Source organism: Aotus nancymaae, unplaced genomic scaffold (assembly GCF_030222135.1).
Source record: "Aotus nancymaae isolate 86718 unplaced genomic scaffold, 86718_ANA_hifiasm-v0.15.2.pri h1tg000011l, whole genome shotgun sequence".
Taxonomy (NCBI): Eukaryota; Metazoa; Chordata; class Mammalia; order Primates; family Aotidae; genus Aotus; species Aotus nancymaae.
In genome coordinates, this window is record NW_026988422.1 from 33154711 (window position 1) to 33172649 (window position 17939).

A 17939-nucleotide genomic window follows, 5' to 3' on the forward strand; every position below is an offset into this window, starting at 1 on the left:
CTCTTATAAGTTACAAGTATGCCTTTTGGTTATCAGTTATTTTATGGAATTAAGAAAATTAAAAATTAAATAATTTATCACCCTCATAAGCTATTAAATGGATATTCTGAAATCATTACAGCAAAGTCTTAAGTCTAGTGTTTAACGATAATTGATTTAAATTATTCACATTTTTGTGTTTCTAAGAGAAACCTTTGAGATTTCAACACTTATTTTATTTTTAGTTTTGTTTATATGACTTATTTAGTAGAGCACACAAACGTAATGTAATCTTTTTCAATAAATGTGTTTGATGTAACTCCTTAGGTAGTATTCAGATAGGTGTATAATTGTATGGGCATGTGATGACTATAGCTCAACATGCACTGATGCTGGTCAAAACCAAGAGGTTAAACTTTTCAGATTATATCTGGTAGCAATTGCTAAGTGGCTCCCCAAAAAAGTCTTTACCCTGAGGACTTTTAGTTGAATTCTAGGTAATCAATCTTTTAATGAATGATCAAGTTAATATGTGGTTGTAGAAATATCACATTTTCAAACTCTGTAATTTTGTTTCTTTTAAGATTATAAAGCAGAGTCTGCAGTTGAATGGAGGGGTTCAACTATTCCAGAGTATCTGAATTCGTGTTACTTGGACTTACTGATTCTCCTGAACTCCAGATACTCTTCTTTGTGGTGTTTTCTGTCTTCTATTTAATGACCATGTTGGGCAACTGCCTTATTTTGCTCACTGTCCTATCCAGCTCACACCTCCACTCTCCCATGTACTTCCTGCTCAGCAACCTGTCTTTCATTGACATGTGCCTGTCCTCCTTTGCCACACCAAAGATGATTATGGACTTTTTTGCTCAGCGTAAGACCATCTCTTTTGAAGGCTGCATTTCTCAGATCTTTTTTTTGCACCTCTTCACTGGAACTGAGATTGTGCTGCTGATCTCCATGTCTTTTGACAGGTATATTGCCATATGTAAACCTCTCCGTTATTCAACAATTATGAGCCAAAGAGTGTGTGTTGAGCTTGTGGTACTTTCTTGGACAGTGGGCTTTCTGCACACAATGAGCCAATTAGCTTTTATCCTCTATTTGCCCTTTTGTGGTCCCAATGTTGTAGACAGTTTTTTCTGTGATCTTCCTTTGGTCGTCCAACTGGCTTGTATAGATATTTATGTTCTTGGAATCTTCATGATCTCAACCCACTGGTGTGATTGCTCTTGTAAGTTTTCTGCTTTTGCTCACTTCCTACATCATTGTTCTTATTACTGTCAGTGACTACTCCTCCACAGGATCCTCCAAGGCTCTTTCTACCTGTACAGCACATTTTATTGTTGTGTTAATGTTCTTTGGGCCCTGTATTTTCATTTATGTGTGGTCTTTCACAAACTTCCTCGTGGACAAAATTCTCTCGGTTTTCTATACGATCTTCACTCCTTTTCTGAATCCACTTATCTATACTTTGAGAAACCAGGAAGTGAAGACAGCAGTGAAGAAGAAACTAAATACCCAATATTTCAGTCTTGGGAAAACTGCTCCATGATACCTCATGCAATGAGTAGAGAATTCCTTCGTGAGATACAAGATCAACAGTTAAGTTCTTAGAGCAATAAAAAATTAAACTTAGAATCCACCTTTCAAATCATTTAAATTTATGAAAAGAAATCGGAGATAAGAAATGTGTGACATCTTACTGAAAAGTTAGTGTAGTGTTTAAAGCCTTTTGAGTTATGGGTCTATTTGATAATTTGTTGAAATGTAAAGGTTATTTTCATAGAACCATGAACATATCATCAAAATTGTGAACATAAATTCAGGACGTCATAGTCTTCTGAATCCTACAAACGTACCTCAGATTAAGACTACCTAGACAAGCCTGAGATAAAATATGATTCTTCTGTTTTCTTTTTTTTATTATTATACTTTAGGTTCTGGGGTACATATGCAGATCATGCAGGGTTGTTGCATAGGTACATACATGGCAAGGTGGTTTGCTGCCTCCATCCCCATCACCTATATTTGGCATTTCTCCCCATGTTATCCCTCCCCAACCATCCCACCCTCCACTGTCCCTCCTCTAGCCACCCCCAACAGACCCCAGTGTGTGATGCTCTCCTCCCTGTGTCCATGTGTTCTCATTGTTCAACACTCACCTATGAGTGAGAACATGCATGTTTGATTTTCTGTTCTTGTGTCAGTATGCTGAGAATGATGGTTTCCAGATTCATCCATATCCCTACAAAGGACATGAACTCATTGTTTTTTTATGGCTGCATAGTATTCCATGGTGTATATGTGCCACATTTTCCTTGTCCAGTCTATCCATCAATGATTCTTCTGTTTTCTAATCCAGAACTTTCCCATTCTGCACAGCCTTGTGGTACTCTGATGGCATTTAGTTTAAGTTAGAACTATAATTAACAGTGTAGGACAAAACAGGTTTAAAAAAAGTAACACTGGAAATAGTGTTTTAAAACAGATTTAAAAAAAAATAACACTGGGGAAATTTATACTGTGAAGAGATTCTTTTAAGTAATGTTAAAAAGGGTTCAGTTGTTTGAGTTCTGCGTCAACTTTGAAAATAAGAGAACAGTTCAAATCTGAAATTTAACAATACAGTTTCTTAATAGGTGTTTATGTCACTATCACACTTCATAATTAACATAGTGAATAATCAAATGACAATTTGTAAAGTTTAAATCATAGTAAACGACTCAAATCTGACTGGCTTTCAAAACCTGGCTGAAAATCGCAGAGATGATGAATTCATTTACTCCCAAAACTCAATGTTTGGGAAAAATATTAACTATTTAGTTAATGATAAGTTTTTCATTTCCAAAATAAAATATTGCAGCATATTATTCATCTTAGAAGAAGCTTTGTGTCTAATTTTCCATATAATATAACCTGTGGAAAGAAAAGAAAAAATAATTTAAGAAATATGTAGTATGATTCTCCCTAATTTGGTTTATTATTGATCATGTTAAGAAAATTTTTTTTACAAGAGAGTCTTTGGAAATCAGCCAGCCAGTCCAATTTTCTAACAGCTGAAATACTGAAGGTCCAGAGAATTCATAGAACTGGTTTAAGGCTGAATCCCTGTAAGGGACAAAGATATTTCTCTAGACAAACATGGACCCTGGAATTAAATCATGGTTCTGTCATTTCCTTGTTGTGTTACCCCTTTACCTACAGGTAAAGATTCACTTTACTTCTATCCCTTTTTTATCTCTATAAAGATTGTAAAAGGTAGATTAAATATTTGTCATGATAATTTTATGGAAAGTATACAGAATGGGTTCTAAAAATGTTACTTCTATTTCCCTATGACTTCTACCAAAATGCATCTTATATTAAAGTAGTATGCCTTTGAAGAATAACTTCCTTCAAAAAAAGTCACTAGAATGTGAAATTTGATATTCTAGTTTAAGATCTCTCTAAGATTGCAGCTTGTTAAGACATATGACAGAAAAATGAATAGAACATTTTACGTTTTTTTTTTATTACTAATATGGTTGGGGTGAGAAAAGTAGGTTAGATTGCGTGGTATTTTGAGATACTGATAAAAAAGTGCCTACTTAAAATGACTAAAGTATATAAAAAGAATTGTGGCAGCAATCTGTCATCATGGATTTGAGCAGTGAGTAGCATGAGAAAAACACAAGCCTTTGCCTTGCAAAGAAAGAAATGGCATTAATAGTTTTGCCACTTAAAAATCCAAGATAATTGTAAAACATGTTTCAACACAACCTCCAAGCCAAATATTTTATGAAGAAATATAGTGTCGGAGCTAGATATGTAACCATATTTAAAATTTGAAACACTAGTTCATTTTAACTAAAACATAAACTCTTCCTTCTTGCCTTGAGTCAGTTAGGCAAATGAAAAAACAGGTTAAGGTGGAAATGTACTTTTGTCTCATTCCCACTTTTCTGCCCAAATTCTTATCTTTGTTTTTGAATATAAATCTCTGCTTCTGAATGTCAGTCTTTAGTTCAATAATGATTTGTTTAACATCTACTCTGTTTCAGGCCCTTGCTGGGTGCCAGAGATCCTCTAAAATACAAGATCTGTTTCTCTGTCTTTGAGGGACATGTATCCAGCAATTAGTTAGATCAGTCTGTTGTAGGTGTAAATTTCAGTCTTACAACTTTCTTGTTTTGCAACCTTGAGCAAGTTTTTTTCACCGTTTCTTAAGCCTCAGCTTGTTCACCTACAAAATGTGGTAATAGTACTTAACCATTAGTAATGTTGTGAGAATTAAGCAAAAATACATGTAATGTATTTAACAATGCTTGGTATTCATTAATGCTTTAAGAAATACTAACTAATAACATTATTGTTATTGTTGCCGTTGTGTTAAACATGCATAAAATTGCAGGTACTAGAATGGAAATAAGTGTTCTTATTTGAACTTAAATGGCAGAATTTCATATTTTAATAAGATGTATCAATTTACCTAGTATTAATTATTGTTAAAATACTGGATTTTTATCAATTATTATTAGTCTTTGATGCATTTCTTTAGTTAGCATTGTCCTTTGTGTGCATTGGCCTTTGTATGTTTTTCCAAGGAAGTATTGTACTTTTGGCATTTCTTACTTTGAAGTATATTCCAAGATTGCATAAAATGTAAAAAAAAAAAAAAATACGCTATCTTCAATAGGTCAATATCTTTTTTTTACAATGATTTTAAATAAAATAAATGTGGTTAAAAACTCTGAAGTGTTTTGTCCCTCATCTTTTACTCATTCAAAGGATAGCAATGGAAATGCTTTAAGTTCTTATACACATTAACTGAGAAATAAATGTCTTAATAGTTATCTATTGACTTTTAAAAAAATATTAATAAACAAGGCAGACTTTGTCCAGATTTATAAAAATATAAGAAATTGTTTATTTTGAGAAATGGTAGAATGCACTGTTTAGGAAATTGTTAAAAATAAAAGCATAAAATTAAAGCATGAAGTAAGACATTTCATCTAACTAATAAAGCCCCAAAGCTGGAGAATAAATATCTAATCTCTACCAGGGAATTTCTGGTAGTAGAAGGCACATTCTGGGGGAATCATTTAAGTTCTGAACTATGCCCTCAAAGCTTTTCTCATGGAGCCTAGTTAAAATTTCTGCATAAATACAGCCTGTCAGAGTAGCCATTCTTCAACATGTTACATATGCCAATATCTGAATATGGCTTTCACATTTGCAGTACCCTTGACTCTTCCTTAGACTGCCCTTCAGGTGACTCACTGTAGAGCCCTTGTCATCAAAGAAGGGAGATGAATCATAGGTACAAAGAGAAGAGATTGGAGAGTAGAAAGAGAGGAAAAATGGATGTAGTCAAATCAATAACTAGCTATTAATAAAGTCACAATTTTGATTCCCCCTTTTTTCTCATCCACTACCTCATACAATCCATTAAATAGTCCTCCTATTTTAAAGATAGATATATATTGACTTCATTTATGTCTCTTCATCTCTGCTTCCATCTCCCTAGATAAAGTCTCTACTGCATAGTAGCACTCCTTCACAGTATACTATTAAAGGGTAGTCCATAGAGTACTATGTAGTAAATACTATTGCAATGACCTGCAAATTGGCCTCTCTACCTTCCTCATGGTTTCCTATCTTCATTCTCCATATAACAGCAAGAACTATTTCTAAAACATAAATGTGAGCACATAAAACGTAAATAGTGGAGCACAGGTTGGGTTCTTCACCTGTATATTATATGCTTTCAAGAGGTCTATGAATAGATTCCAGAAGGTCTGGGAACTTAGGTGAAAAAAATTACACATTTGTTTTTTACCAATATCTAATTGACATGTAACATTTCTTTCAATTATGAACATAATCAGTATTATCAGTACTTGTGATAATGTTATCACAAATAAATTGATGTCATAAAAAGCTGTGGCAGAAATCTCACAGTGTTAAAGATTACAATTTCATTTTGTTTTTTAACTTTTATTGTAAGTTCGGGGTATGAGCGCAGGTTTGTTACACAGGTAATCTTGTGTCATGCGGGTTTGCTGCACAGCTTATTTCATCACCCAGGTATTAAGCCTAGTAATCATTAGTTATTTTTCCTGATCCACTCCTTCCTCCTACCTGCTTCCCTTTGAAAGGCCCCAGTGTCTGTTGTTCCCTTCTTTGTGTCCATGTGTACTTAATGTTTAGCTCTTACTTATACATGAGAACATGCGATATTTTGTCTCCCATTCCTGTGTTAGTTTGCTAAGGATAATGACTTCCAGCTCCATCCATGTCCTTACAAAGGACATGATCTCATTCTTTTTATGGCTGCATAGTATTCCATGGTGTATATATACTACATTTTCTTTATCTAATCTATCATTGATAGGCATTTAGGTTGATTCCATGTATTTGCTATTGTGAATAGTGGCTGCAATGAACATATACATGTATAGGTCTTCATAATAGAATAATTTATATTCCTTTAGGTATACACCCAATAATGGGATTGCTGGGTTAAATGGTATTTCTGTCTTTAGGTCTTTTTGAGGAATTGCCACACTATGTTCTACAGTGGCTGAACTAATTTACACCCCCTCCAACAGTGTGTAAGCATTTCTTTTTCTCTACAACCTCATCAGCATCTGTTATATTTTGACTTTAGTAATAGTCATTCTGACTGGTGTAAGATGGTATCTCTTTGTGGTTTTTATTTGCATTTCTCTAATAATCAGTGATGTTGAGATTTTTTATGTGCTTATTAGCTGCATAAATTTCTTCTTTCGAAAATTGTCTGTTCATATCCTTTGCTCACTTTTTAATGTTTTTTTTTCTTGTAAATTTAAGTTCCTTACAAATGCTGGATATTAGACTTTGGTCAGATGCATAGTTTGCAAAAATTTTTCTCCTCTTCTGTAGGTTGTGTGTTTACTCTGTTGATACTTTTTTTTGGTGTTATATATATATATATTTTATAGCTCTTTAGGTTCTGGGGTACATGTGAAGAACATGCAGGATTGTTGCATAGGTACATACATGGCAATGTGGTTTGCTGCCTCCATCCCCATCACCTATATCTGGCATTACTCCCCATGTTATCCCTCCCCAACTCCCTACCCCTCACTGTCCCTCCCCTAGACCCCCACCACAGACCTCAGTGTGTGATGCTCCCCTCCCTGTGTCCATGTGTTCTCATTGTTCAACACCCACCTATGAGTGAGAACATGCAGTGTTTGATTTTCTGTTCTTGTGTCTGTTTGCTGAGAATGATGGTTTCCAGGTTCATCCATGTCCCTACAAAGGACATGAACTCATTGTTTTTTTATGGCTGCATAGTATTCCATGGTGTATATGTGCCACATTATCCCTGTCCAGTCTATCATCGATGGACATTTGGGTTGGTTCCAAGTCTTTGCTATTGTAAACAGTGCTGCAATGAACATACGTGTGCATGTGTCTTTATAATAGAACAATTTATAATCCTTTGGATATATACCCAGTAATGGGATTGCTGGGTCAAATGGAATTTCTATTTCTAGGTCCTTGAGGAATTGTCACACTGTCTTCTACAATGGTGGAACTAATTTACACTCCCACCAGCAGTGTAAAAGTGTTTCTATTTCTCCATATCCTCTCCAGCATCTGTTGTCTCCAGATTTTTTAATAATCACCATTCTAACTGGCATAAGATGGTATCTTAGTGTAGTTTTGATGTGCATTTCTCTTATGACTGTTAGGATGAGCATTTTTAAAAATATGTTTGTTGGACTCGTATATGTCTTCTTTTGAAAAGTTTCTGTTCATATCCTTTGCCCACTTTTGAATGGGTTTGTTTGTTTTTTTCTTGTAAATCTCTTCTAGTTCTTTGTAGATTCCTGATATATATAAATCCTTTGTCAGATGGGTAGATTGCAAAAATTTTTTCCCATTCTGTTGGTTGCGGTTCACTTTAATGATTGTTTCTTTTGCTGTGCAGAAGCTCTGGAGTTTAATTAGATCCCATTTGTCTATTTTGGCTTTTGTTGCCAATGCTTTTTGTGTTTTAGTCATGAAGTCCTTGCCTGTGCCTATGTCCTGAATGGTTTTGCCTAGGTTTTTAGAAGCTCTTTAGTTTAATTAGATCTCATATGTCAATTTTTTTTTTAATTGCTTTTGGCATTTTCATCATGAAATCTTTTCCCGTGCCTATACCCTGAATGGTATTGCCTAAGTTGTCTATCAGGGATTTTATAGTTTTGGGTTTTACACTTCACTTTTTAAACCATCTTTAGTTAATTTTTGTATGTAGTATAAGGGAGGAGTTTCTTTTCAATCTTCTGCATAGGGCTAGCCTGTTATCCCAATATCATTTATTGAATAGAGAATTCATTTTCCATTGCTTGTTTTTGTCAGGTTTGTCAATTATCAGATAGTTGTAGGTGTGTGGTCTTATTTCTGGGTTCTCTATTCTGTTAATTCGTCTATGTGTCTCTTTTTGTACCAGTCCCACACTGTTTTGGTTACTGTAGCCCTGTAATATAGTTTGAATTTGGGTAGCATGATGCCTTCACCTTTGTTACTTTTGCTTAGGATTGCCTTGACTATTCAGGTTCTTTTTTGGTTCTATATGAATTTTAAAATAGTTTTCTTTAGTTCTGTGAAGAATGTCTATGGTAGTTTGATGGAAATAGCAGGGAATTGATGGAATTTCTCCAAGAAGTCTTCCAATGACCACAGCAACAGGGGAAGGTTCCAGCATTGTATGTTCTTTTTCTATTTTATGTTCCTAATAGTGCTCAGCATAATTATAATTAGAAACGATTATGCTATTATTTATTGAATACCTTCATTTCCCCCTCTAGACTGGAATTCCTTGAGGGTAGAATGAAATACACCATATTTACTCTGTATTGCCAACAAGTAACAGAATGTCTGGCACATACAGATACTCATGCACTTATTGAAACATCAAATGAGCTTCCATGATGGAATTATCTGCAGGTTAGTTTTGGAGTATAAAGGAAGGATTGGCCGATTGTAGTAACAGAATGTGGTGATAGTCTGGTAGAATCTTAAAATAGGATCTTAGGACAGCAGGACTGAAGGGAGAGCATTCTAGGCAAAAGGAAGGGTACATACAAAATGTGGAGGTTTAAAACAACATGATGTGTTCTGAGAAGTGGAACTCATCCATCAGTTTAGAATAAAAAGATGCTTGTTAGGAGATTGGTAAGATATGAAGCTAAAGATTTAGGCATTTAGAGAGACATTAAACTACTTATGTAGGCAATTTTCTATTTACAAATATGCATACCTTTTGAAATAAAATTGAGGATTTAGTCTATAAATATGTCTGCATTTGAAAGAAATGGTATATGTTCACTACTACTTACTGTGGCACTATAATAAAATAAATAGAAAACTTTATTATCTATCAATAAGATACAAATTCAATAAATTATCCATTCAGTGAAATAATATGAAATAGTAAAAATAATTAGAACTCTCTATACTGACGTAAGAAACTCTCTTCGATACTATTAAGTAAAAAAAAAAAAGTTCTGAAATGTAAAATGAATACTCATTTTAAATGATAAGAGGCAAAAAGTATTAATCTATATTTCAATCTGCTTGTATTTGGTAAAAGAAACCACAAATATAATAACAAAAATTAAATAAAATTAATAAAGTAGATTCAGATGTGTGTGTGTTTGTGCATGTGTATGTGTACATGCAAGGGAAACAGGATCGATAAGAGCAGGGATGGAAAGTACACTTTCAATTTTAAACATTTTGATATTATCCTGATTTTTTCTTTTTTGTTATGTTATTTTTATTTTAGTATTATATCATGTATCAGTTTTATCTTCTTATGCCAAGGTTGATATATATCTTTTCTTTAAAGAATTTCCAGTCAATATCATTTTTCAATTTAAGTTAGATTTTTAATTATGAACATGGCAATTTCAGCAAAAATAATTTACCAACTTTGTGCCAATAGTAGTGGAGGATGCAAAGGAAGACAGAATCTAGTGCTCTGGAGAATCTTTCAATTTAGTCAGGAAGACATGCAGCACATAACTAGGTGTATGTTTAAGTATTTTACCATAGATCTACATCATTCATGACATAATCTCAGCTGCACAGGACAACAGGAACACCTTAAGTATTGTCAGGTAATATAATCAGAAAATGTAAGTGATATTTTAAAAGTCAGCTATGCTTACTACCTCTGTGATTAGATCATCTGTACCTCAAACTTCAGCATCATGCAATATACCCATGAAACAAACCTGTACATGTACACTCTGAATCTAACGTAAAAGTTGAAATCATTTGTACATATTTATGGGGTACATGTGATGTTTTGATACAGGAATACAATGTGTAATGATCAAATCTGGGTAACTGAGGCATCTATAACCTCAAGCATTTATTATTTCTTTATGCTAGGAACACTCCAGTTTAACTCTTTTAGTTATTTTAAAATATACAGTAAATTATTGTTAACTATAGTTGCCCTATTATGCTACCGAATACTAGACCTTATTCCTTCTGTCTAACTGTATTTTTTTACCCATTTTCCATATCCTCCTTTTCTCTCCCTCCCCACTACCCTTCCCAGCCACCAGTAGCCGTCACTCTACTCTCTCTCTCCATAAGTTCAATTTTTTTAGCTCCCAAATATGAGTGAGAACATGTGATATTTGTCAGAACATATGATATTTGTCAGAATATGTGATATTTGTGTATAAATATGTAAGTCAGCTTAATAGCTTCTGAACACTTTGACTACAGAAATATGCAATGTATTTCTTTTATTTTTCTAACTAATGTTGGTGAGGATGTGGATTAAAGGGAACCTTAGTATGCTCTTGATGGGAATGTAAACTGGTACAGCCACTATGGAGAACAGTATGGAGGTTCCTTAAAACACTAAAAATAGTACTACTATATAATCCAGCAATCTCATTGCTGGGTGTATATCCAAAAGAAAGGAAATCAGTATATTGAAGAGATATTTGCACTCCCATGTTTATTTCAGCACTATACACAATAGCCAAGATATGGAATCAACCAAAGTGTCTATCAGTGGACAAATGGATGAAGAAATTGTGGTGTACATACACAGTGGAATATTATTCCACTATACAAATGATGAAATCCTGTTATTTGCAAAAGCGTGGATGGAACTGGAGGACATTATGTTAAGTGAAATAAACCAGGCACAAAAAGACAAATATCACATGTTCTCATTCATATTTGTGAGCTGAAATAATTGAACTAAGGGAGAGAGACAGTAGAATAATGGCTTCCAGATACTAGGAAGGGTACTGGGGAGGGAGAGATAAAAAGGATATGGTTAATGGGTACAAAAATACAATTAGACAAAAGGAATAAGGTCTAGTATCTGATAGCACAATAGATTGACTATAGTTAACAATTATTTGTTGTATATTCAAAAATAACTAAAAGAGTTGAATGGGAATGTTCCCAACATAAATAAATGATAAATGCTTGAGGTTATAGATGCCTCAGTTACCCAGATAATGATCAAATCACATATACCCTATAATTATGTGCAACTATTATGTATTCATAATATTTAAAACATTACTAAAATTTTTGAAACATGGGAACATATTATCTATTTAAAACATACTGCAAATATAAAATGGAAACAAGGAAGGAGGAAACGAAGGAAGAAAGGAAAGCAAGCCCAGATTAAATCCTGGCTCCATAATTTATTAGTGGTGCAATGTTAGTTAAATCACTTAAACTTTTCTCAATTTTTCCATGTCCAAAATAACAATAATAATAATGATAATAATATATACTTCATAAAATGTTAAGAATTTAATTAATATTTAACACCCAAATTTAATTATAACACATTTATTAATATATAATTAAGTAAGCATCTCTGGCAGAGTATGATGTATGTTGAATATTATATGTTACATATTAGTACAGTTTAATTTCCATCCTGAATAAGATTGTTGTCCTGCCTCAGAGGCTTCCCAGGGCATTTTCTCTCAAAAGTCAGTGTCATTAACAGACATGCGATGATTGACCTGGTTCACCAGAACCACTTGAGGGATATAAAATCAGGGTCTTGTTCTCTACAGACCCTCACAGAACTATGAAGTCTCCTTGATTTCCTACTGAGTTGACACAGTTTTCATGGCCATGATACAGAATGTGTAACATATCTTGATATGTTTGCTCTTCTCTGTGCTAGAAAACTAGTGGTCATTAGCATTAAAATAAAATGAAACACTAGAAACTGTCTCTCTGTCTCCTTCTTTTTCTGTAGAACCCTGGTAGGTATAGGCTTGGTGACTGGGTTTCTGAGGACCATAGATACCAGGTATGGTTCTATCTATTTTTGTGGTCTTTCATATGTTAAAAGAAATCCCAGGTATAGGTGAAGGGGAGGAAGGCAGCAAATCACACTGACACGTGTGCACCTATGCAACAACATTGCATGTTTTTCACATGTACCCCAAAACCTAAAATGCAATAAAAAATAAAAATAAATAAAATAAAATAAAAAAAAGAAATCCCATCAGCTTCCCATTCTCTTACTTCCTCACCACTCTTTTTCTATTTGGTATCCTCTCAGTCCCCCTTCCAGAAATCAGCTTTTAGGATGTTTTATATGTGAACTACCACAGGACAAAATGAATTGGAAGGCAGAAATCTTACACACCAGAATATCAGAGCTTGAAAGGACCTCAGAGAAGATTTAATCACATTAGTGATTTGCACGAGGTCCCATAGCTAATGGCAGAATTTGACAGGAACATTTGATGATCTCTGAAATCCTTTTCACTTCAACATTTCTATGATTATTATATTTTATATTCAAAGAGTAATAGAATAGTAATAAGGAGAGTATGAAAGGGACATTTATTGAGAAAAAGATAATTATGCTACTTCAAAAAGTGTCACAAGTCACTGCTTTTAACTGTTCCCTGAATCAAATACTGTAGTAGATACTGAAAACAAAGCAAAACAAAACAAATTTGCAAACAATTGAATAACAATAACAAAACAATAAAAACAAGCAAGAGAAAAGTCCACTCTCAGAATGCTTATCAACTATGAGAAGAAATAATATAGTCTTAAGAATTGTTCAGGTAACAATATAATGCAATGCATAAAATTAATGATGCAAGACATATTAGTTCTGAGAAAGTAAAGAAAGAGGGATCAACAAAAGAATTGAAGAAGATTCCCTGAAAAGATGGAGCTTAGATTAAACCTTGAAGAGTGACGTAACAAAACTGCACTGCATCTTAGTTCTAAAACATTGAAATTTTTGAAATAAACATTGTAAAATTATTGTAAAAATAGGTTTTCTGGAAGAAGAGTGGAACAAAATTGTAACTGACCAGAAAAAATAGCATATCAAACACATTCTTTCTTTGTCAAGTTTCCTACAGTGAAGTTTCACAATCCCCAGCCACATCTCATATGGAAGACCACTTTGCTGACTATCATCTCAGCTTCTAATATAAGCTGGGGAAAGTAGTTCTTTAAACAGAGGCAATGTATTTGCTGTGGGGAGAGAAGTATGACTAAAGGAACTTCTATGCCAGGAATGAAATTTGGTGCTGAGGACTCAGTGCTTGAAGCTCATCCAGTTTGAGACAAATCTCAATTTTGTTTGTGCATGCATACATTGAATTTTTTGCACAATTTGAAGTGTTTTTACATCTCTCTACATCTACTACTGGTTTCATTTATTAGACCACAATTAGAAATCAACTTGTAAAGTCATGTAAACTCAATGGAGGTAAATGGAGTACAGAAAAGTCCAGTTAACTTTTTAAAAAGGTGAAGAAATAAATTAAATGACTCTACAGAACCACACTTTAGTTTTGATTAGGCCAGCAACTCTTGGTATTTAAGACATAGCATCTTGAAGTTAGACTCAATATTCCCTTAAAGTGTTTTCTAGGTACATCTTTAACAACGAACTGTGGGCACTCAGTTTTAGGTTTTTCTATGGCTATGATAATCAAAGATTAAAGAGCATGCTCAGATAAGTGATTGTCAATAGAGAACATGAGGCAGGGAAAGAGGACTCTATCAATGGAAGGATTAGCATGGAGACTGGAATACTTCCTTACTCAAATTTTCTTAGGTTGGTGATTATGTCACCTATCTGTATTTTTTCTTTAGGGTTAATTTTCTGTGTTGCTTTCCTAAGGCTTAGGACTGATGGCTTTATTTTAGAGCACATGCAAACTTTAATATAATGGAATATATGACATTTATTTGGTTATAATTCTAGTAGAGTATATATTAAGATGCTTAACAGGTACACAAAATTCATAGCCTGATATAGAAAAAACTATACTATATTCTCTACCTCAATCAGCCAACCATAGACTATTGACTAAAGTAAAATACGAATAACCCAACTTTGGAGATTTGGTCTTATTACAAGGGGTGAGAAGGTGGGAGGACAGGTTTGTAATGTTTTGAGAGCCATATAAATAAAGAACATTATTGTTATTTTTTGTTTAACCTTTATTCATTATTAGATCTCACTAGTAATTATTAAATACATTCATAAATTGAATTGGCTGTACTTCATCACAAGAAATATATTTAAGATTATGTATTTTTTAACTATGCCAAATCCATTAACTTTTTAAGCAATTTTAAACAAGTAAGGCAGTGTACAGTTGGTACAGGCTCAATATAAAGCCATGGAAACTATTGAGTCAGTATAGTAAGCTATATATTCATTTATCATTAGTAAATTATATATATATATATCCACCTATGTTGCCATATATATATATATATATATATATCCACCCATCCATTAACTTATTCATCTATCTGCCCATACACTTACCTATTGGCTGTTTTATCTATTTGACCCCATCCATCAGTCATCTAAATATCCATCTATATTTATTTATACTCAGGCTAAGGGAATATTATACAGAATATTAGGTAAACGTTGACAATGCCAGGGAATAATTGTTAGTGGTTACAATAGTTCAGTTTTATACAACAAACATTTCTCCTACATGTAGCTCTCAGAATGACAGTGACCAAAATGTTCTTGGTGATAATCTGGCCCTAGTTCAAGAGAGAGCGAGAAAGAGAGAGAAAGAGAAAATACCTTTTATGCTAGATTCTTTCATCGAATAGCTTATTTGGGAAAGTAACATTATTCCTGGTTCTCAATTTCATCAACTGTAAAATAAATAGATTTGACTAGATGATTTGTATTTTCTAAAATCTCCATTTATTATATACATTATATGTGTTGAAGAACCTCTGTTTAATGAAGTCCTTATGTCAAATACTGTGTTCAACCATAGGGAAAATGGCTCATATCCTTCAGGATCCCAGTATTTACAATGTGGCTTTGGATTAAAAAATGGTACAGTAAATATCATGACACGAGAACAACTTGTTACTGCTTAGGAAATAAACAAATATCTATATTTGTAGATGAATAATATAGATTTTACCTCTAATTAGCATGATTTTGATAAACCTGGTGTATCATTGGGTCTTATTTTTATCTTTTATAGAACAGGGCTGTGGATAAGATTTGTTGTCTAGGACTCTAGGTTCCTTTGAATCTTTTAGATAGAGAGATGAGATTAGATAGATAGATAGATATGACTATAAGAATTTGCATGGAGTTTTCTATATTGTTTTAAAACTGTGAAGTCTATGGAACATAGCGACTAAAGATAAATAAGGTAAATTCTTATTCTAAACCATGATAGGTTACGGACATGTTAAATAGCAAATATTTTTACTTACTAAAAGCCCTCTATTATCTTCTAAATTTTTAGCTACAAAAACACCCACATTCATTAGCATCTTGTCAGCAACAGACATTCTGTTACTAATTTAGTGTATATGATACTATACTAAGTACTGGTGCTTTTATACTTGTCTTTTTTCTTAGAGACTATTTCTAGAGATAGGGAGGGAATCTACTCTTTCTTAAAACATGTGAGTGTCTCAAAGGAAATTATACTCAAATAGATCTGAAAGAAAAAGTTGAATATTCTACAGTGTGGGTCATTTCACACTAAAATGTTAGGTATACATTTTATAATGCTCTATAGTAAATGTTACGTCATGTAATAAATAATTAATATGACCAGAACTTCATGACAGCTGAGATTGATTTCAGAAACAGTTCTACCGTGAACTATTTGATTTCTTGCAATAGCATCAATATGTTGACCAATTGAATGAGGGGGATAAATGCTGAACAAATATTTTATTTTCATATGAAGAAAATTAAGGAGTATGATCAGTCTTCCTAGATTTAAAGATACGGTGGCTTAGTTTCCTCATGGAATACTTGACATCTTTATTCCTAAGGGTATAGATCATTGGATTCAAAAGGGGAGTGAATATGGTATAAAATACTGAGAGTACTTTGTCTATTGGGAAATTTGTGAAAGGCCACACGTAGATGAAAATGCATGGGCCAAAGAAAAGGGTCACAACGGTGAAGTGGGCACTGCAAGTGGAGAGGGCTTTGGAGGATCCACCAGAGGAATGCTGCCGAACAGTGACCAGGATGATAGTGTAGGAGATCACCAAGAGGACAAAGCACACCAGGGCAATCATGCCACTGGTGGAAATCATGAACACTCCCAGAATATATGTGTCGACACAAGCGAGTTTAATCACCAAAGGGAGGTCACAAAAGAAACTGTCTACTTCATTGGGTCCACAGAAGGGCAGATTCACCGTAAATGCTAACTGACTCAGAGCATGGAAGATGCCGACAATCCAGGAAAGTATCACAAGCCCAACACACATTCTCCGGCTCATGATAGTTAGGTAACGTAGAGGCTTACAGATAGCCACATACCTATCAAAGGACATGGAGATCAGCAGTACAATCTCAGCACCTCCTAAGAGATGTAGGAAGAATATCTGGGTTATGCAGCCTTCAAAAGAGATGACTTTGTATTCACTGAGGAAGTCTGCAATCATTTTAGGGGTGGCAAATGAGGCCAGGGACATGTCAATGAAGGAGAGATTGCCCAGCAGAAAGTACATGGGGGAATGAAGGTGTGGCTCTGATGCAATGGTGAGCACAATAAGAAGGTTCCCCAGCACAGTGGCTGCATAGACTATGGAGAAAAACAGGAAGTAGAAAATCTGGAGTTCTGAAGAACTGGACAGACCCCTTAGTATGAATTCAGTGACCACAGACTGATTGCTCCAGGCCATTTTCTCTGATTTCTGGAAGGACTCCAGCATTTCCAGTTGGAGGAGAACTAGGAAAAAAATACAGCAATCAAACTCAAAGTGGGATTTTTGCATAGAATGATTTAGTGGCATCCCACCATCAGATAGTTCCCTACTGTCTCTTTTCCGGATCCACAGTAGCCAGATATTTTTCCCAATGGCCTTTCCAGATATTTCAAATGATTCAACTAAATATCAACTTTTATGACTTAGTAATTTGCCTTACAAGTAAAATACAAATATTCATAAAAGAAATAAAAATTAAGGGTTTCAAATATTTACTCCTCAGTTTGTGAAATACTTTTTAAATTTCACAGCTTGCTGCCTTTTTTCAAAACATCTTAAAGGGCGAAAGACTGACACGAGGAATACTTAAGGATCAAAGCTTGTTGTTAGTGGGAACACAATAGTGGAAAGAGATGTGGGCACTGTTCTCTTGCAGTGTCTAGGACAAAGGAATCAAACATGAGGGGAGGGAAAATAACTACAGAGAAACATCATCTGTTTCAATTTTCTAATGGAGATTGTCTAGAATAGAGGTGAAATAGCCTCTAATTATTATTAATTTCAGTCATACAGATATTATGAATGACACTTGTATGCCACCAATGCCATACATTTTTCAGAGGATAATGAACATGTTCTGGTTAAAGCTTGAAGGACTCATACATTTCTAAGTATATTTTGATTAGAAAAACTGTTAAATACCATGCTGCCAGAAGCCAGGGAATTTT

At 34.0% G+C, this 17939-nt stretch overlaps 1 protein-coding gene and 1 pseudogene across 1 annotated transcript; one reads left to right on the forward strand and one right to left on the reverse strand.

Annotated features, from left to right (window-relative positions):
* Positions 1–588: 588 nt before the first annotated feature.
* On the forward strand, positions 589–1534 carry LOC105729673 (olfactory receptor 4K2-like; annotated as a pseudogene).
* Positions 1535–16239: 14705 nt separating this feature from the next.
* On the reverse strand, positions 16240–17217 carry LOC105729662 (olfactory receptor 4K3). The gene has a single exon (XM_012470606.3). The coding sequence runs from the start codon at positions 17215–17217 to the stop codon at positions 16240–16242; it is 978 nt and encodes a 325-aa protein (XP_012326029.3).
* Positions 17218–17939: the final 722 nt, after the last annotated feature.

Bases quoted from the DNA above. Each gene is read 5' to 3' on its own strand.
- LOC105729662 (XM_012470606.3), bottom strand. From the start codon at position 17,217: ATGCTGGAGTCCTTCCAGAAATCAGAGAAAATGGCCTGGAGCAATCAG.